The sequence below is a fragment of the Coenobita brevimanus genome, chromosome 50 (genome assembly GCF_032717465.1).
Source record: "Coenobita brevimanus isolate Jiangsu-jjx chromosome 50, ASM3271746v2, whole genome shotgun sequence".
NCBI lineage: Eukaryota > Metazoa > Arthropoda > Malacostraca > Decapoda > Coenobitidae > Coenobita > Coenobita brevimanus.
The window spans coordinates 38,941,084-38,962,963 of NC_137003.1; the positions used below are offsets into that span (position 1 = coordinate 38,941,084).

Genomic DNA, 21,880 nt, shown 5'->3' on the forward strand with positions numbered 1-21,880 from the left:
ATGAGATTAGGGTTGGGTTGGACAGGTACGTGAGAGAGAGAGAGAGGATAGCACAGAAGTAGGTATGGAGTAGGAAGTCAGTGGGGTAGAGGGAATAACTTTGTGTCATTAGTAATTATGGGATTAGGGTTGGGTTGGACAGGTATGTGAGAGAGAGAGAGAGAGAGAATGAGAGTACAAGAATGAGAGAGAGAGAGAGAGAGAATGAGAGTACAAGAATGAGAGAGAGAGAGGATAACACAGAAGTAGGTATGGAGTAGAAAGTCATTGGGGTAGAGGGAATGAACTTTGTGTCGTTAGTAATTATGAGATTAGGGTTGGGTTGGACAGGTACTTGAGAGAGAGAGAGAGGATAGCACAGAAGTAGGTATGGAGTAGGAAGTCAGTGGGGTAGAGGGAATAACTTTGTGTCATTAGTAATTATGGGATTAGGGTTGGGTTGGACAGGTATGTGAGAGAGAGAGAGAGAGAGAGAATGAGAGTACAAGAATGAGAGAGAGAGAGGATAACACAGAAGTAGGTATGGAGTAGAAAGTCATTGGGGTAGAGGGAATGAACTTTGTGTCGTTAGTAATTATGAGATTAGGGTTGGGTTGGACAGGTACGTGAGAGAGAGAGAGAGGATAGCACAGAAGTAGTTATGGGGTAGGAAGTCAGTGGGGTAGAGGGAATAACTTTGTGTCATTAGGAATTATGGGATTAGGGCTGGGTTGGATAAGTACGTGAGAAAGAGAGAGAGAGAGAGAGGATAGCACAGAAGTAGGTATGGAGGAGGAAGTCACTGGGGTGGAGGGAATGAACTTTGTGTCATTAGTAATTATGGGATTAGGGTTGGGTTGGACAGGTACGTGAGAGAGAGAGAGAGAGAGAGGATAGCACAGACGCAGCTATGGAGTAGAAGGTCAGTGGGGTAGAGGGAATGAACTCTGTGTCGTTAGTAATTATGAGATTAGAGTTGGGTTGGACAGGTACGTGAGAGAGAGAGAGGGAGGGGGGAGGGATAGCTCAGAAGTATTGTAGGTTTGGAGAGGGGTAGAAGGAATGAACTTTGTGTTGTTAGTAATTATGGGTTTAGGGTTCGACAGGTATGTGTGGTAATGAGTAAGATGGCTTCAGAGAAAGAGGCTGAGGCAGGGGAGGTACAGAGTGGTCATTATAACTGGTGCAAATTGTGTGATGAGGGAACAGCAATATTCAAGAGTTTTTACATACAGCTGACTTCAGTGCGGTATGTGTGAACAGGTTTTGTGACTGCCGTAGTGATTTGCTGACGACTTGGGATCAGAAAAATTCAGCTCTTACAGTATGTGACGGGTTTACATGTTTTTGTTAATCCAGTAGTTGAGTCCATGTAAATTAAGTTTGTATACAAATAATACTGCTTGGTTGACTTACTTCTTATGTAAAGGCATAAATAAAGTTGATGTTCGAAGTTCACTGTTTGTGGACTTGGATGCAATGCCAGTGGCGTTTCCTGAAGAATTTCATATGTTTAGGTGAAAATATGTGGTCTCCAGAACTTAACCCCCTTTTTTACATGTCAGTAAATGTCACCATTTAATATGAAATTGATTTAGCTTGAGATTCCACATAACCTATCTTGTTTTCGTTTTTATTGTTTTCATTTTTAAAGGCTCCAACATGCTTGCATGTGTCGGCCTTGGTCACCTAATGGCGGCTCTCCACGCTGCACGATCCATTGCAGCCTCCCTGTTCAGTCCCTTAACCCTAAGGTCACACTTAATGACCTCGTCCCATGTCTTTCTCGGTCTACCCCTCATAACCCTACCCCCAATATTAACACTTCTCACCTTCCTCACCCAATTATCATCCCCCATCCTCTCCACATGTCCAAACCATCTCAATCTACCTCTCCTCATCACAACACAAGTACACTCCAGTCCCATCCTACCTCTCAACTCTTCCATCATAAACCCCACCCCTCCAGGCCTTGGATGCAGGGACGCACTGCACTTCCACCTAATCATTGTCATTTCTGTATGTCTGAGCCGGCGAATATCTTCCTCCTTCACTGCCCAGGTCTCACTACCATACAGCATTACACTCCTAACACATGCTGCATACAAAGACCCCTTAGCACGTAGGGAGAGTCCTCTCAATGTCAGGAGAGGCAAGAGCTCCCTGAACTTCTTCCAACCACTTCTCACCCTAGCAACAGAGCTAGCTCTAGCCCCACCTCCAGCACACAACATGTCTCCCAAATAACAAAACTCTTCCTCACACTCAAGAGATTCACAAGCAAGTTCAATCCTTTCACGTCTGACAATCTCCACCTGCTCACCCTGACATGCCGTACACATAAAATCAGCATTATCTCGCAGTCTACCTTTGATACCACTACAACTCTTATGCACCCATTTATCACACACACCGCACAAGATGGAATTACTTCCCACGCCCGTGTGGCAAACTGCACATGGCCACTCTCCCTCGTCTTTGACAGTACCGCCACCAACCCTAGATATCATCACTTTTGTTTTATTTGCATTTACCCTTAAACCCTTTTGCCCCATACCATCTCTCCACTTCCTAAACCTTTCCTCTGCCTCCCTTTCATTCTCTGCAATCAACACCAAATCATCAGCATACAACAACTCCCACAGGAGTCCGTTTCTAAAGTCATGTGAAAGGGCTTCAAGTACCATGATAAACAACATGAGACTCAAAACTGACCCCTGATGCACACCAACATTCATGGAAAACTCATCACTCAAATCTCCATTCACTCTTACCTGGGTGTGAGCACCCACATACATAGCCATAACCACCCTAACCAGCCATTCTTCCAAGCCAAGCTTTCTCATTGCCCACTTCACCACCTCTCTAGGGACTCTGTCAAAGGCCTTTCCCAAATCAACAAAAACAAAATACAGATCCCTTCTCCTACCAATATATTTTTCCTGAAGTTGTCGAACAATGAATATGGCATCTGTGGTCCCCCTACCTGACACAAACACAAACTGCATCTCATCAATATTCACTCTTTCTCTAATCATACCTTCTAAAACTCTCTCCATTACCTTCATTATCTGATCTAAAAGCTTTATACCTCTATAATTTCCTCTTTCCAGGGCATCACCCTTCCCTTTATACACATTTACAGTTACACTCTTTAGCCAATCATCTGGGACAACACACTCATAAATAATCCTATTTATCAGGTCAGTGACTAAACTCACCCCTATATCGCCTGAGGCCTTCAACATTTCTGCTGTCAACCCAGACACACCTGCTGCCTTCCCCACCCTCATCCTGCCTATTGCCTCACTCACAGTAGGAGTATCAATCAAAGGCCAAGGGCCAGACACTGGATCTGCTGGCTCCAAACCTTCCCTGTCCCAGTCAAACTCCTCATTCAACATCCGGTTATAATGCTCTCTCCATGCATCTTTAATATCCTCACTGTTCACCATTACCCTTCCTTCATCATTCTTCACACACTGCTCACCTATCCCGATTATCCCTCTTCACTTGACCTGCCACCCTAAATATCATATTTTTCCTTTCCCCATGATTTAGGTTATTAAGTAATAGTCTCTGTGACTCAGACTTTGCCCTGTATACCTCTCTTCTAGCCCTATGCTTGGCAGCCAAATATTCCTCTTTGCTACCACCCTTCTTCCATTCCCGGAAAAGCCTTCTTTTCTCCTTAACTGCAGCTTCTAGACCCTCATCCCACCACCAAGTTACTTTCTGTCTTGGTGGTCCTCTTGTCCAACCACATGTTACGTCACTAACTCTCAAGAAATTGTTCTTGAGGGCTCTGTACTGTTCATTAATGCCTCTGTCTACAGCTCCCTGTTCAGCCACCACTCTCCTCAACTCGCTATGGAAGGCATCCCTTACTACTTGGTTTTTCAGCTTCCATATTTTCCTCCTAGGTACATAAGTCCTCTTTTTCATCCCTTGTTCTTTAAGCACCATATCACAAATCAATAGTTTGTGCTGCTGCACACACTCCTCACTTCCTATAACTTTAACATCCCTCACTAACCTCCTATCGGCCCTCCTAACCAGAAAATAATCTATCTGACTGCTATTTCCCCCAGACTCATATGTAATTATCCTACTGTCTCTTTTCCTAAAATATGTGTTTACACACAATCATGTCTGTTGCCTCCCCAGACTCGAGTATCCTTTCCCCTTCTGCATTCCTTAGACCATACGCACATCCCCCATGCACTCCTTCATAACTTTGTGCTGCTTCACCTACATGACCATTTAAGTCCCCTTCCAAAATCACTGTCTCATCATCCCGCATACCACCCACTACACGTATTACCTCATCCCAAAATCTCTCTTTCTCTGCTTCATCCAATCCTGCCTGTGGAGCATATGCCGATATAATCGCAGCTATCTTTCTTCCCAGCAGAATTTTCACTTCCAATATCCTATCGCTTACTCTCAAAACATTCATAACATATTCCACCCATTTCTCCAAAACCATCACACCAACACCTCCATATCTGTCTGTCCCCCCCTGCCAAAACAACTTCTAGCAACAGTCCTTCCCAACAATCTTTCTGGCTGATCCACCCCTGTACCGGACTTCCTGCAAACACGCCACATCCACCCACCTCCTACGGAATGCCTCAACGACTTCCCCCGCTCTTCCCTTCAAACTTCCCACATTCCATGAACCCACCCTCATCCCCATGGGTGATTTATTGTCCTCAGGCTTGCTTTGAAACTTATTTTGTTTTGTCATCTTCAGTATTAATAAAGGGAGACAGACATAGCACAGGTCCCACTCACTGCACAGTCCCAGGTCCAGGCAATGGATCTGGGACCCCTAGCCCACCAGCTTACCAGTGGCTGTGATAGTGGCCTCGGGGCACCCTGCCGGGACAGCTGCAGGGACACCCTCCAAGCCCGTCTTGGCACTGCAACTATCCCGCCATTATACACCCACTGATAGGGCAGCCTCCTGGGGCGCTACTCCCAGGTTTGGGCCCCTCTCTATTAGGCGGAAGCGGCAGCCTGGGAACCACAATGCCTTGTACTCTCTAGCACAGGCCCGAGCCCTATCTCGCCCTGGACCCACAATCCATGCTGGCAGAACCCCTGCCAAGCCTCCCCCCAGAAGTCCGCCACTAGGTAGCGGGGGCAGTTTTCTGGCCGCATGCCCTTGCTGGCGCCAACCCCTGTAACGTAGTGGGACACGTTGTGTGAAATGTAAAGTGCATGTGGTGTAGTGCATAGATAGTTAGAGGAAATGTTTGGGAGTGTATGCTGGTCTACTCTCCATGTTACTGTCTCACTGAAAAGGTCAGCAAAGGGGGATGGTTAGATAGCTAGTGAAACAGGAGCTCCAGCTCTCCCTATCACCAGCATTCCCATTCCCCTTGGGAGTACTACCCTGTTCGGCCTGTGCTACGGCCTCCTCCTTGTGTTATAGAGATTCCACTGAATACGTGAATATATCACAATCTTTGAATTTATGCTTGTTTGTATTAATCGTACACGCATCGAAATAGGACCAACTAAGATTGATAGAAGTTTAAGGGGAGGAGTTCATCTTGGTGAATGATATAAAGTGTTTTGCAAGAGAAAAGATGGTATTATGAAAAAAAGACTTAAGAAAGACCTTCAGAACCAATTACTGTATTTTCATAAGCTGGGGACAGCCTGTACTTGCATATTCATATATATTTGGTTTATTTTAGAGTTACAGAAATTAAAGGGTTAGAGACCAAACGAACGTAGGCCACTGTAGATGGCCTCGTGCAAGAATACTTATAAATGATTATCTGTTCATTCTGCTTCACATTCATGGAGGCATCATAAATATTGCTTCTTTTTATGAAGTTCATGTGGGATATTTTACTATTATGTACAGGGTATAGATAACATTTATTTTTTAACATTGTACTTTACTGTGACCTCATTGAGCCTTGAAATCAGACTGGCCACTATAGGTAGATTATAACTATGCTCTGTTTAATTAAAATTTGTGACAGGAGCCTACTGTGGACTCTTTTTGCTTTGTATGATTGCCCATCAGCATGAATATCTTTGCATTCATAGAATTGCCTTTAGAGTACTGGTAGGCGCTCAAAAACATGGAAATCAATTTACCGGATTTTGGAGACATTGGACAATATCTGTTGGTTCCGATCAGTTCATTTGCCAGCACCATTTTTATTTTATTTTATTTTTTTTATTTTTTTTTTTTTAATAATCCACCATGAACTTTGATTTTCTAGTTGTACACAAGACAGCTCATTGGCAATCTGCATGACCTAGCCTAGCTCACACACCATCATTAGTTTTGTTTACTATACTCATTGCTCATGTGTTCCATTGTATTCCCTGAACCTAAACATTGTCTTAAGTTTATTGGTCTTCTTATCCTATTTCAACAAGCTATTGCATGAAAAGATATGTCAGATGTTAAAGGAAAACATGTAACTCTAAGTGTCGCACAGAAACTTGAACTGATAAAGAAACTTGAAACTGGGATGCCAGTGATGTGTGAAGACTGAGTGAAAAACAATGTCTGATATAAGGATAGCCAAGGATTAATTGACTCAGCTTGCCCTACAGTATAGATAGAAATATCAGTAATGATAGATCAGTATCAGGTGGAAAACATAAAAAGTGGCAAGAGACAGACCTAGAAGAGGCTGTTTCAAGTGGTATGTGCAAGAGAGAAGTTGTGGCATTTATGTGACTGGTTGAGCTTCATTTGGCACAGCTAAGCAGTTAGCTGAGAACCTAGGCATACCATTCAAGGGAAGTGGTGGCTGGATTTAGTGGTTTGGAAGTAGGCATGGACTGGGAAATAGAAAACTAACCCATGACATTAAGATATTGATGGCCACCCTGGAGCCAAATCTCCTCATATTTCCCTGCACCTTACTGTGGAAAGGACCTTGTTCTGACTTTGGTGAGGTGCTGTCTACCACAGTGTGGTGCTGAATCTCTTCATAGGGTATGTACTGTAATGTACCAGTGGAACAGCCCCACAGAAGCAGTTGCTTACCTGTGGTTGATGGGTCTGCTTGGCAGTCAGATGGGGGTTAAGGAAAAACAAAAACAACAACATTCTAGTCATCTTCAGTTCACCTTCAGAAGAGTAGCTAGTTGTTTTATTATAGACAGAGTGGATTCTAATTACACCTAATTGGTGTAAGACATTGTATTAGAGTTTAAACCTTCATATCTGTTCCATGTGGTTCTGACAACTTGCACCATTTATTCCTCATGTCGTTTAAGTGTTGCAGTTCTAGTTGCATATATACCAATGTGTTATTCCATTTTGCCATCTTTATGTCGGTTTTCCATGTGTTGCTTGTTCTCTTTTGGTACCATATAAATTTTTGTAATGAACTGCTTACAGTATAAACTACAAGAGAATATGATTTACCCTGTTACAGGGAAAGCTGAAGAGGTAATGTAGCTTTTAAGATTAACCAGAACCAGCCATGCTATAACTTTCTTTTTTGTTTACTTTTCTTTTGCTTTAAGTGTACACATTATGTTAACACTGTACTTTATTCAGCAATCTTCCACCTATTTTCCATGCTTGTTATGTACCCTCGTAATATTTGGTGTCCCAACTTTTTGATGACCCTCTCATGTTATGAACTCAGAAGTCTTGCACTTACTCTGTCTCTACTTTCCTTCGTATTGTGTTGATGTGTAATGCTCTGCAGGAGGTGATCATCAAGAAGCAAGTTGGTGAGCGGCTTGGCATGAACATTAAGGGTGGGGTTCAAGGTTCCCCAGGCAACCCTCTTGACAAGTCTGATGAGGGAGTCTTCATTTCCAAGATTAATTCATCTGGTGCTGTGCATAGGGATGGCAGGCTCAAGGTGCAGTAAAACGTTCTCAGTTTGGTTATCCATGTGGCAGGTTTGGAGAATATAATACAATTCTGTTTTTATAAAATGGGAATTCCCAGGTGTTATTTGAATTAGTACCCATTAGTTTCAGAATCAGGCTCATCACTTGCCACTTACTTGCCCATGAGTGGCATTATCTGAGCAAAAAACTCCAACCAACCCTTGGACATGAACCACTGTTTGCCATATCTGGTTGGAATGTCATAACCAGTTACATCACATAAAAGAAATTAATATACTTCTTGTCTGAGAGTATTTTTAGTTCTGGATCTGGATCATACTCACCCCATTGTTTTGTGAAATAGAGATAAGATAGGGAATCACTCATTCAGTTAAAAGATGCCATGCATTCTCTTAAGGAGTTCCCTTTTATGGTATTACTTCCCAGTGGTTGGTGGAAACTGTTAGGAAAAATGTAAATTTCAGAAATGTAATAAGATTTGTAACAATGTGAGAGTCTCAGCTTTGACTCTGACTGTGGTTACTTGTGAGTGAGTCCTGCCTGGGAGTGATGATTGTGTGGTAGTTGTATTTACCTATTTGTATTTACCTATTTGTAGTATACAGGAATTGAGCAATGCTCGTGTTGTCCTGTCTCCATATCCACATTTATCAAGTCTACCTTTACACACATGAATGTTTTTCTCATGCACCACCTCTTTGTCTAAGTCGTTCCAAATATTTAAGAATATACCTAATTGTGATATACACGGAATGTACTATGCTCGTGGGTTTCCGTCGCTGTTTCTCAATAAGTCGAATTTAACTTTAAACTCGTTTATGTTTTTAGACTGGACGATCTCTTTGTCCAGGCTATTCCATAAGTCTATACTTCTGTAAGGAAAGCTATATTTCTTGATATCCTTCAAGCAGCTTGACTTTTTCAATTTCATTCCATGTCCTCTTGTTGCTCTCTTATCCCATACAAACAGATCTTCTTTGTCAATTTTATCTACTCCCACCATGGTCCTGAACACCGCAATCATGTCTCCCCTCTTTCTCCTTTCCTCTAACGAAGGCAAATCCAGTTTTTCCAGCCTCTCTCTGTATGACAGGTCTGTCAGACTGGGGACCATCTTGGTTGCTGTTCTTTGTATTCTCTCAATCTTGTTTATATCTTTCTTTTTGTGTGGGGACCACACTACTGCTGCATATTCTAACCTGGGGCGGATCATGGCCACTATCAATTTTTTCATCATTTCCTCATCCATATAATGAAATGCTACTCTTATGTTAGTCAAGAGCTTATAAGTCTCTCCAACTATCTTGTTAATGTGCTTTTCTGGTGACAAACTATCTTGGACCAGCACTCCCAAATCTTTCTCTTCTCTCCTTTTTGTGATTAATTCATTACCCAAAAAATAATTCAGTGATGGTCTCCTGGTACTTTTACCCATTTCCAATATTTTACATTTCTTTACATTAAATTTCATTTCCCACGTCCGGCTCCAATTGTGTATCCTATCCAAATCCTCCTGCAGTATTTTACAATCCTCCTCAACCTCTATCTTCCTCAAGATCTTTACATCATCAGCAAACAGACTCGCATAACTGTTCACTCCATCTACCATATCATTTATGATATGTGTATGATGACCATTGCAGTTTACACAGAAACTTGCATGTTATGTAATTAGATGTAGGTATAGATTCATCAGAAAGGACACTAGTGTAAAAGTCTGTTGGAAGGATCTTAAGGCAGTGCTTCCGTTAGTTATACCTTCTTCTTTGTTGAACAAACATTTGTACAAATAGTCTCTGTTCTATGTCAGGGACGTCTTTCAAAATGTCAGCCTTTTTCATACACTGGTGATGTTAACTGGGGGAATTGGCAGTGGCAGTTTAGCTTTATCCTTTATAGGGCGCAGTGACATGGTGAATGGCAGTATCTGTTTATATAATTTACTGAGGAGCTAACAGAAAAAGTGAAATATTAGACCATAGTAGGGGGGGGGGTGCTCACCATCCACTCACTCAATATAGTGCTGCTGTCTGGCATTTGCCCTTTCCTCTCCTCCATCTTTTTTTCTTTCCATCCTCTTCTGTCGTTCTTTCCTTCATTCTTTCCACATCCTTCTGCCTCTGGGTGACTTTACATTCTCTTCTTTGTCTGTCTTTCCTTCATCCTCTCCTCTTTCTTCTGCCTGTGGGTGACTCTACACTGAGTGACAAGCCAAACAGTTCCTCTACACCAGGAAACCATTTGCTATGCTTAATAGTAACCATATAACCAGATTTTGTCGCCTGGTGGTTTAATGGGTAATTACAGCGCTCGAATTGGATTGAGCCGGTGAAGGTTTATATCCAAGGTAGGTGGGGGTTCTCACCATCCACTCAATCGATGTACTGCTGCTCTCAGATGTCTGCCTGTTCCTCTTCTTCTTCCTTCTTTCCTTCCTTCCTCTTCTGTCTTTCTTTACTTCATTCTTTCCACGTCCTTCTGCCTACAGGTGACTTTACACTCCCATTTCTGTCTTATTTTCCTTCATACTTTCCTCTTCCTTCCGTCTATGGGTGACTCTGGACTGAGTGACAAGCCAAATGGTTTCCTGTACACCGGGAAACCATTTACTATGCTGGGTGGTGACCATATAACCAAATTTTGGCCCCTGATGGTTTAGTGGGTAATTACAGTATTCCAATTGGATTTAGCCAGTGAGGGTTTACATCCAAGGGGTGGTTGGGGTTTATTGCTCACGTAATGCCACTCAGGGATGAGAAAGGCTGGTCACTCTTATCTTAAATGTCTGGACCAATTTGCTTAGCCCCAGGCTCCTACGCTTCTCATGGGGCAACGTGGTATTGGGTAATGGATGGATGGATAGTGGTTGGGGTTTATTGCTCATGTTATGCCACTCAGGGATGAGTGAGGCTGGTCACTCCCATCTTAAATGTCAGGACCAACTTGCCTAGCCCCTGGCTCCTACGCTTCTCATGGGGCAGCGTAGGATTGGATGATGAATGATGACTGAATGATCAATATGAGGACTTACTGTATTTAACCCCTACAGTCGTGATGTATTTTTCATTTTTATTACACTAGTACCAGACGATTTTGTGTAATTTAAGCAGTGAAGGAATTACGTAGAGCTACTGTATATATGACTCTTTTTGAAGAGGCTCTCATAAGGCAAATTTAAATTGCAAACATTGGTAAGGATAAAATGAGATACATATGTCATCAGAGGTGAATGGGCTAAATGGTACTTTTTGCTGTGGTTATAGGTTGGCCAGAGGGTATTGGAGGTGAACGAGAGCTCACTGCTTGGCATCACACATGAAGAGGCAGTCAACATCATGCGCTCCGCTGGCTCGACCATAAGGCTGGTTGTCTGTGATGGCTATGACTACCAACTAGTGAGTTTGTATATATTTCGAAAGTATCCTTTTTGTTTTATTTTTATCCAAAAAAAAAATAAAATAAAATAAATAACATTCTTTTCTGGAATATATATTGTTCTGCAGATATCCATTTTTCTATAAACTGATATTTTGTCCTTACTCCACCATCAGATTGTGCACTGTGCTGTCATTTACTTATGTCACTGTCAAAGTATATTTAGTAATACAGTTTTTTTTGTTGTTCATGTTACAGATGCTTTTAATTACAAGGCTTACCTTCATTTGATTTATATTTAATATTTCCTTTAAGGTTGGTGGTTTCAGAGCTAGTTAAGATGTAATGTTGTGTGTTTTAGAATAAAACCCTCTATTTGTGATCCCTAGGAATGTAGCTTCCTGTGTAGCATGAGTTTTTGCCAAGCCCATCTTGTGGCTTTGAGTGAATAGATTCACTCAGCAGAACAAGAACTTCAGTATCAGAAACACAGGGAGAAGGCACTTCATCCATATAACCTCCTCTTGTTAGCCAACAAATACACGTGCAGAAACTCCCCAGGGTTATGTCTGACACCCGCATCTGTGTTTGTCAACTGGTATCCATGCAGTTGAATAACAGTCCACAGGTAGGTACTGTATGAAGAAATGTGAAGGAGAGTGGGAAGGCAGACAGTCCAAAAGTGTAGTATGAGGCAGACTTGGGGTAGTTGTAATCTGTAATAGTAATTGATTCCTGTCGAGTGATGTATAAATTTTCATGTAATCATAATTGTTAATTTTATTTATAATCATACTCATAACTGAATTCATTAGAAAAGCAATCACAGTCATGATTACTTTTATGATTACCTTCCATCATCCATCCATCATCCAATCCTATGTTGCCCCATGAGGAGCCTGGGGCTAGGCATATTGGTCCTTCATTTTGTAAATAAATTACATAATAAGTACAAATGTACATATGTATGGATGGGGTATATGTGCAAGAGTGGGTGAGAATGAGAGGCCAGAAGAAGGAGTGTGAATTGTTGTGTGCAAGAGATGGATGGAGAATATAAGATAGTATGGATCATTTGGCTCAAGGATTGTGTGGGTAAGATTGAAAGTTGGACTACAAATGTGAGTGATTGTGTGTGTGTATGCTCCAATGCAGGATCATGCAAGCAGTGAAGGAAGAGTTCTGGACAAACGTGGAAGCATGCGTGGAAAAGTTTGAAAGGAATGAGAGTGTTTTTGTTTGGAGATATGAATGGAAAAGTAGGGAATGTGAAGGTGGATGGAGTAGTTGGTGAGTAGGGTGGGCCTGCAGAAGTGGATGAGAATGGCAGTGCTGTAGTGGACATGTGTGTGGGGAGGGGGTCGGTGATAGCCAATACCTTCTTCAGACACAGTGATCCACAGGTATATGTGACGAGTGATGATATGGGTGGGTGGTGAACTGAATGAATGGATGGCAGTGATTGATTATGTATGTGTAGATGATAGAATGAGAAGGTGTGTAATGGATGCAAGAGCATGTAGAGGTTGGGTAAGCGGACTTTCTGACCAGCACTTGGTGGTGGTGAGAGTTAAGTTTCAAGTGAAATGGAGGAATAGGTGAAGGGAAGGACAGGAGGAAGTAGTTCATACAAGGAGAGTGGAAGGGTTACAAGAGGATGGAAAAAAGACAGCATATAAAAGTGGAGGAGCAATTGGGTAAATATGAACTGGAACAGAAGGGGGATGGGGAAGGTGTGTGCAAGATATTCAGAGAAGAAATCTGTGCAGCATGTGAGGTGGTGCATGGGGTGAAGAGAAGACAAAAGGGGGTGCAAGGAACAGCATGGTGGAATGAAGAGGTGAGACAGGCTGCAGCAGAATGAGAAACAGGGGTGTGGAGGAAGTTGAGAGATGGAAGAGAGAGTTATATACAGAGAGGAAGAGAGAGGTGAAAAGATTAGTAAGAGAGAGAGTAAGAAGAGAGTGGATGAGGAATTAGAAGGAATTTGAGTGTAAAGTGGAGGGAATGTAAGAATATGTTCTGGAAAGAGATAAAGAGAGTTAGACAGAGTGTTAAAGAAGTTAGTCGGAGAGTGAAAGATAGAAACTGTCGATTACTAGTGGAGAAGGGAGAAGAAGTGAGCAGATGGAAAGAACACTTTAAGGAATTGTTGAACTTAGAGAATGAAAGTAATGCAAGTATAAGTGGCTGGGGAATAGCTTGGAGAAGGAGGGATATGAGAAGAGAGGAATAAATCAGTAGGATTGAAGTTGTGGAAACAATGAAGAAAGTCAAAATGGGGAAAGCTCCAGGAATTGATGGAGTATGTGGTGAAATGCTGAAACATGGAGGAGAGATAATAGTAGAATGGATGTGGAAGATGTGCTGATTGGCCTGGAAGGAAGGTAAAGTCCCAGAGGTTTGGAAGTCAGGTATAAGTATTCCCCTGTACAAAGGAGAAGGAGAAAAAGAAGTGTGTGGTATTCATAGGTTCATTTGTCTTCTTATTGTAATAGGAAAAGTATATGATAGAATTCTTATTGACAGAGTAAGGGAAAGAACAGAGGAATTAGTTGGAGAAGAACAGGGAGGTTTTAGGAAGGGAAGAGGTTGTGTAGATCAGATATTCATTCTTAGATCTTGAGTGGAAGAGTTTGTAGAGAGGGGAAAGAAATTGTATGCAGTCTTCATGGGTATGAAGAAAGCATATGACAGGGTGGATAGACAAGGCTTGTGGAATGTATTAAGCATATATGGAGTAAATGGGAAGTTGTTGAATGTCATGAAGAGTATGTATGAGGGTGTTAAGGCTGCAGTGCGTGTGGATAGTGAACTGAGTGAATTTTTGTTTGAATGGTGGATTGAAACAGGGATGTGTCATGTCTCCATGGTTGTTCAGGCTGTATATGGATGGGGTTATTAAGGAGATACAAGGTAGGGCAGTGGATGTTGGAGTGACTCAAATGAGAGAGGGGAGTGTGTGAAGACTTCCTGTACAGTTTTTTGCAGATGATACTGGGTTGTTAAGTGCAGACACAAGGAGAGCTACAAGGTTTGTTGACTGAGTTTGGGAGAGTGTGTAAGGAATGGAATCTAAAGGTGAATATAGGGAGGAGTAAAGTTATGGTCTTCTAGAGAAATGAAGTCACTGAATGTTCAGTGAGGTTGGATGAAGAGGAAATGGAAAATGTGAGTGCATTTAAGTACTTGGGTAGTGTGATGAGTAAGGATGGAAGTTTAGAGGGTGAAGTGCTTGAAAGGGTACAACAAGGAAGAAAGGTTGCTGGTTCCTTGAAAGCAGTGATAAGAAACAGGGAAGTGAGCATGGAAGTGAAAAAGTTATTACGTGACAGTATTGTGATACCAACTCCAACATATGGAAGTGAAGCTTGGACATTTTTGGAAGGACACAAGTCAAGAGTGAGAGCAGTGGAAGTGAGTTACTGGACAGGAGCCTGTGGAGTCACAGGGAGAGACAGACTGACAAATGAGGAAGTGAAGGAGCAGCATTGTGGTGTTGATGTGGATGTGATAGGAAGCGTTAGGAAAAACACATTGAGGTGGTTTGGCCATGTGGAGAGGATGGAGAGCGAGAGACTGACAAAGAGAATGTATGTGAGTGAGGTGGAGGGGGGGAGAGGGAGAGGAAGACCATGTTTTGACAGGGAATTATCTGACAGCGAATTGACTTGACAGTAAATTGTCTCGGAACCATGTCATCGTATGCTTCATATACTGTGAATAAATGATGTTGATTTTCATTCTCTTCTTGACACGTCACATACGAGATTAGGTTAGGCTCATGCTTTTTCTTATAAATTTCCTTCACTTCTAGCATTCTGGTTCTCACCAAAAATGACAACTTTGCTTGTTTTGGTTGGAGTCTGGCCCTAAGAGCACATGTCACATACGATATTAGGTTAGGCTCATACCATTTTTTATAATTATCCTTCACTTCTAGCATTTTGGTTCACATCAAAAATATTATCTTTGCTTGATTTGGTTGAAGTCTGGCCCTGAGAGCATCGAAATACGTGACTTTGCATCGAAAAGTAAAGTAGGCAGACCACTCCAAAATGCATGAATATTTGATTAATTGAATTCTAAACTGTCGAAATTTGAGATTCCACTGTATATCTATCTATCTATCTATCTATCGAATTCTAAACTGTCGAAATTTGAGATTCCACTGTATATCGATCTATCTATCTGTCTGTCTCACTATAGATAGATAGATAGATAGATATACAGTAAGACCTCACTATAACAGACTACAGTAATTGGGGTCCAAACCATTCTGAAAAATGCGAAATTCCGATAAAAGCGACATCCAGACTTCCCCCTGGTAATCCAGACTTTTTCCAGTATATCAGACATTAGTCCGGATCGCAGGAACAGTTTTTAAACTGTTTTGACTACCATTGTGGTACGTTACTGTATTATAACATCACTACATTAATCAAATGGTATAATATATATAATAATACTGTACTGTACACTGATAAACATGTCTTTTATGTACCTTATTGTGGTGAACATAACTGAAGTGGTCAGGCAGTCCGAACTGCTTCTGGCTTTATCTGACTTTTTCCGATATATAGGAATTTAGTCCGGTAGCTCCTTGAGTCCGATCAAAGCGAATTCCAGTCTATTGAAGTTCGTTATATCAAGGTTTTACTGTACAACAGAACCCCGATCAACCGGCACTAATGGGAATTTGAAAGTGCCGGTTAAGTATTTCTACCGGACGTATGGGAACTACTCCTGTGGGTTGGTTATTTAAACATTTTTTGGCACGTTTCTGTATACCTAACACTCCATGGCGCGGTCCTACCACGTATTTCTACTGAGTTGAATGTTTATATCACCTTGTATACCCAATATTTGTTGCTCAGATTTGGGTAAGTAACTATATTACTGTACAGTATTTCATTATTCTTAGCATTGAAAAAAATAATTAACCTCTTATCAAAAGGTAGGTCTGGAATAAATAAATGTTCACGTGCTGCAGCACACTATTTATTTAAAGTAATAAATGAAAGAAATCTTAGACATGGCTCATAAAATACTGTATATTTCTGAAGCATGTACACGTTGTCCGATTGTTGCCAGGCGAATGCATGTTTTTCCATGCTAATGATTTATAAACATTTATTTCTTAATTATCCCTGCTGGCTGGAACACACATTGTCTGAATGTGTCAGGAGTACCGTAATAAAATACGGAAGGACCTCTGCTGGCTGGAACACATGTTCGAATGTTGTCAGGAGCAGATTATGCATTTTTTCTGAGCGACTGTTATCCGTCTCCCCGCACCCATCCTCATTCCTAAGAAGCTCATTGAATGAAAACTTTAATTAAGCATTCTACTTTGCAGTTGATATCCTGCCTCATACTGAGAATTTTCAGGCACAGTCATATGCTAGCTGAACTACAAAACCAATACATTAAGATAAATGATGTTTTTGTTGGCAAGTGACTTCGGTAACTTAAGCTAGCGGGAGCAGATGACTAGGGAAACAATGTGTTAGTCTACTAATCTTTTTTTGAGCAAGAAACCTGGTAAGAATAATGATAATATATAATGCAACTCTGCAGCCTACTGATAAAACATTGTGTAAGTACTCACTCATCCTTACGAACATTGTTAGAGTCGAAGGACAGCTGGATGGTCATCCTCCACATCCACAGCTGATGTGGATGACGCTGGTTCTGGCTGCTGCGGCAGTTTTGATGACTGCTGTGCAACTTTCTGGAACATCGTTCTAATGTCACTTTGTTTAATTTTCTTGTGCCTCTCAGTAATCATCTGGTTATTCAATTCGTGCAGAAACATTATGGATTGTGAGGAAAAAAACGGCTTCATCTCGGCAAACGATGACGGTGTTCATTGCATTTATTCCCACACTCCATGAAATTTTAGTCTCTTCAGGCTCTTCCTCGTCACTTTCTTGGTCCTTGGTGTTTTCTTTTCCTCTCTTTATCACTACAGTAATCACTCCAATATCCGATGTAATAGAGCCATAGGTAGGTCCGGTTATTGGTTTTGTCTGGATATTGGGCCCCAGCTTATGGACTTGTACTTATGGACCCTAACTCAGAGAAACACCTATACAACTCCCTCTGGACATGCATAGCACCTATTTAATACCCAAATCACACCAATAAGGCACATAAATGACTGAAATAAATGCAAAAGAAACATAAAATGAGGGTTTAGAAGTATGTTCATACATTAATAAGCATTCTGGTACTTATGGACTCTAACCTAGCCTAACTCAGAAAAACACATTCCTTCTGCACATGCATAGCTACTAACACCCTATTCACACCAATAAAGGACATTAAAGAGTGAAATGAGGTAAGTATAGTAGGGAAAAAAGTACAGTATGAAACATTCTGGCTACTTACAATAAGTCCCTGGCCACCTCGATGAGTAACCGCCTCCTCTCGGACTCTGACAGTAAGAACAATTTCCTGAAGCACTTGCAGTACACTGTTCCTGAAGTCTTGCACTGAACTTAGTCAATAACACACAGAAGTCCGTTCTCTTCACAGTGTTCACTTTTGTTCAAATAATGCTCCATTGTAACTTAGTGTTGCACTTTAACTTTTCCCAATTTTTTTTAATTTTCCAAAGGCAAAACAAACAAGTCTATTTACGTTACATTTTTTTTCTATTAAGTCTTTTCTCTCACAACTTTAAATCCTTAGCACAACACACCGTTTTTTTCACTGCACAACACTCAAAATTCCCGTGTGGTCTAGTGGAGAAGTTCTTGCTGTTTATTCACTGTCAGAGTCCGAGAGTATCACTGGCAGGCGACCTAGGGGTGCATCACTGGGTCGTGGTGATGGCGTACCCACTGCAGAGGACTCTGAAGAAAGCCGCAAACTCACGTCGAGCGGTGACTCCACCGTGGCTGATGTGCTGGGCTGTGGCTCGGAGCATGAGGGCCTGTCTTGGGGAGGCAACGGAGTGGAGCCAGGGCTGGGCACAGCGGGGGTCACAGGCCTGAAAAAACTGTCAGTGGTTGATTGACGCAATGACTGACGATTCTGACGATTGATGATGCGCTGCCTGAAAGCACGCACGTCCTCCACGAGTCCCAAGGGCCCCATCTCCCTGTTGCAGTCCGGGTGTTCCAGGTAGTCTAGGACGAACTCTAGATGTTCCCGGAGTGCGCTCAGCTTGGGGATGGCTGGAGTAGTGTCCTGCTGAGAGGAGTCCGCATCATCGTCGCCTTCAGCGTCGGAATCTTCAAGTTCGGTACTGACACCAGCAACCGAAGACGCGATCTCGATATCAGACAACGTCTGATACCCAGGATCGCCCTCGTTGTCATTCAACCACTCACGAACATCGTCCACATCTACATCGTTACCGTGCGTACGTAGCCGTGCATGGAAGTCATCCACGTCAAACCCTAGAAAATCGTACTCCACATCCGTTCCGAGAAGCAGACGAGACCAACCATTTTCAAGAGTTTTCACAGGGACTTCCTTCCATGCATTAGCCCAGTTGTACAGCGCAGACTTGATATTGTAGCGGCGAAGGTTTTCCAAAGTCCGCTTGCCTTGTGTGTCCTGTCCCTCCCTGCGCTCGTCCTCGTCCTCGTCCTCGAGAACAACAATCATCTCGTCCAGGAACTTCCGACGGTATAGGCGCTTTGTTGCCACGATCACTCCTTGGTCCATTGGTTGAATGAGAGCAGTCGTATTAGGTGGCAGAAACATGCACCTAATACGGCCATTTTCAGCAACCAAGTCCTTGTCGCACGGGTGGGCAGGTGCATTGTCGAGTAGAAGGAGAGCCTTTACCTGGTCGCGAGGGATTCCCAGTGTCTTCGTCTGGTAATGGATGACCTCCTTGACAAAGTGATGGTGAAACCAGTCTTTGAAGATCACAGCTGTGAACCATGCCTTCAAAGAATGGTACCAGACGACAGGAAGGACATCCATCACCCCACGAAGACACCGAGGCTGCTTTGCACGGCCAACAACAACGGGCTTAAGCCGGTGCATGCCGTTAGCACTGGCACAACACAAAGCAGATATCCATTCCTTGGAAAGCTTGCGGCCAGGTACACGCTTCTCCATCTCCTCGGCTAGAATGTTCGTTGGCAGTGAGCGATAGAATAGGCCAGTTTCGTCAGCGTTGTAGACTTGACCGAGAGTTAGGCCCTCCCTGTCGATCAAGCCCTTCACCTTGTGCCGAAACTCGTCAACTCCATCCTTGTTAGCGTCCAATGCTTCGCCATGTGCTGTACGGTTGGTAAGGCCATGTCGCAACTTGAACGCGAAGAGCCAACCCTCGGATGCCTTGAAGTCTAGGGCGTCGTGAAGCCTGGCGAACTTCTCAGCAGCAGCCTTCAGCTCCGTTCCACGTACCATCACACCAGCAGCACGTTGCTGTCGATACCAAATCAACGTGGATCGGTCGATTTCTGCAAACTTGGGGGTTAACATAACCTTCCTTTCCACGTTGCGTTTGCTTCTCGACGAGAAGTCAGCCGTGTACTGCATGAGCGTGTCTCGGGACCTCTTGATATCGAACATAGTAGACCGGGCCAGGTTGTACTCGCGAAGAATGCGGGAAGAAGACCAACCCGCATCCACTTTCTCCAATATCTCCCTCTTCTTCTCCAGAGTCAACACCACTCTCTTCCTTTTCTCAGGTGGCGGTGCCATCATCACACACACTAAGAGGAGACCCGAGAGCAGCAGGAGGCCCTGCAGCAGGTAGGGCACCACCACAAAAGCGATCACATGGGCAGCCATTACGAGGAGCGTACACTTGCGGTGAGAGGCAGGCGGGAAGTGGGGAGGATGCAGCGGCGCTCTATCGGACGTCGGAGGAATGATGCGCCAAAACAATGCTCTCCCGCGGCGCGCGCGGCAAGTTCAAATTACGGACGGGATTTTTTTTTTTTTTTTTTTTTTTTTTTTTTTTTTTTTAGGAATGTTGGATCCCAGGACGATTAGGTCCGGGTAGTGGAGATGTTCGGTTATTGGGCGTCCGGATATTAGTGTGGTTACTGTACATCTATTATTTGCTCGGTGCTGAAATTATGGGTGACAGGAATATTTTCATCAACTTTCAACCACTCCCTATCTTCTTCCTGGGGAACAATGTGGCCTGCCAAGTCGTATACCGTATTTCGCGGCATGTAAGACGCAGCATTGTGAAAGACGCACCCTAATTCTGGCAGGGCAGTTCTGTGAAAAAAAAGTTTGCCCCAACCAAGACTGCAGTAAGGTTTCTTGATAAGAGCCATTACCACACAGATACACACTCACCTTTCAGAATCTATTCATTACTGATCATCAGCCTTTGGTTTCTTTTTTTTATATACAAAGAATGGTACAGGAAAAGAAAACAATGCCCCTTCTTGACAAAACGTAACTGATATGAGCCACTATCACTTAGATACACACTCACCTTTCAGAATCTATTCAGTACTGCTCATCATCCTTTAGTTTCTTCTTTTATGTACAAAGAATTATACAGGAAAAGAGAAAAGAAAACAAAACCTCTTCTTAACAAAACGTGACTTCAAACCACGAGGCCATCTCAACTTTGTTGATAAATATGTATCAGTAAACTGATATAAACACTGTTTTTAATATCTTATGAATTTAAAACCACAAATGAAGTCAATAAACTCTGTTCTTTCATTCACTGACGAAAACATAAAGTACAATGAATGTTCACATCAGTTCATTTATCCTAAAAGAACCCCGTCATATTCCACACCTGTTACGGAATTTCCTCACATTGCCTTGACTCAAGCACAATATCAGACTACTACCATCATTAATCATGCACTCTAACTAACCTGTAATTACCTCCACAAATAATATAAAAAGGTAGCACTTGTAAATACACAAATTACAATGTTTCACAACCAAAGTTCAATATAGCAAGGCTGCTTGGAAACAGGATAGACAGCAGTTTTTACTCTCTTCTCCCAGTATCACTCCTTCACTGTCAGCTATGTTTGCCTTGCAGCATCAACAATTAAAAATGCATGCTTCACTGATCATAATTTACTATAAACATTCATTTCAAAACATACTGAGTATGGTGAAAACATCCATTGTTACACCTTAGTAACACTAGTGCCTCCCAGTCGCAAGACAGCAGTCTCTACCCCTTCCTCTCAGTATCACTTCCTCACTGTCTGCGATGTTTCCCTTGCAGCATCAACAGTTAAAAATACGTTCTTCACTGATCACAATTTACTAAAAACAGACATTCATCTCAAAACATGTTGAGAATGGTGAAACTATCCCTTAGCAACACTGCTGCATCCCAAGCGCTAGACAACTGTCTCTACCCTCTTCTCCCAGTATCACTCCCTTACTGTCAGCTGTTTTCCTTGCAGCATCAACAATTAAAAATGCATATTTCTCTTATCAGAATTTGCTAAAAACAGACATCCATCTCAAAACATTCGAGTACTGTGAAAACATCCATTTGTGGTCTTAACACTGCTGCCTCCTAGTCACTATGGTACACACACACACGCACACATGTACACACCACATGCAACATTCGCTCGCCTCTGAAACATTTACATCAGTCAGTTTTGGAGTACCCAGTGGCTTTATTACATGCCAAAAACATCAAAATGTATTTGGTTGTTCAATATAATTATCATCACTTAAGGACATGAAACATCTCACACAA

General features: G+C 42.4%; 1 protein-coding gene across 8 annotated transcripts in view; it reads left to right on the plus strand.

The window, feature by feature from the left end:
• LOC145399810 (protein lap4-like) overlaps nt 1-21,880 on the plus strand; it is a 1,200,472-nt gene that overhangs the window by 754,299 nt on the left and 424,293 nt on the right. For all 8 annotated transcript variants that reach the window (XM_080272363.1, XM_080272366.1, XM_080272368.1 and 5 more), the window contains 2 exons: nt 7,680-7,838; nt 11,094-11,225. In XM_080272363.1, coding sequence (XP_080128489.1) covers nt 7,680-7,838; nt 11,094-11,225 — 291 coding nt within the window. The remainder of the gene's footprint in view (nt 1-7,679; nt 7,839-11,093; nt 11,226-21,880) is intronic.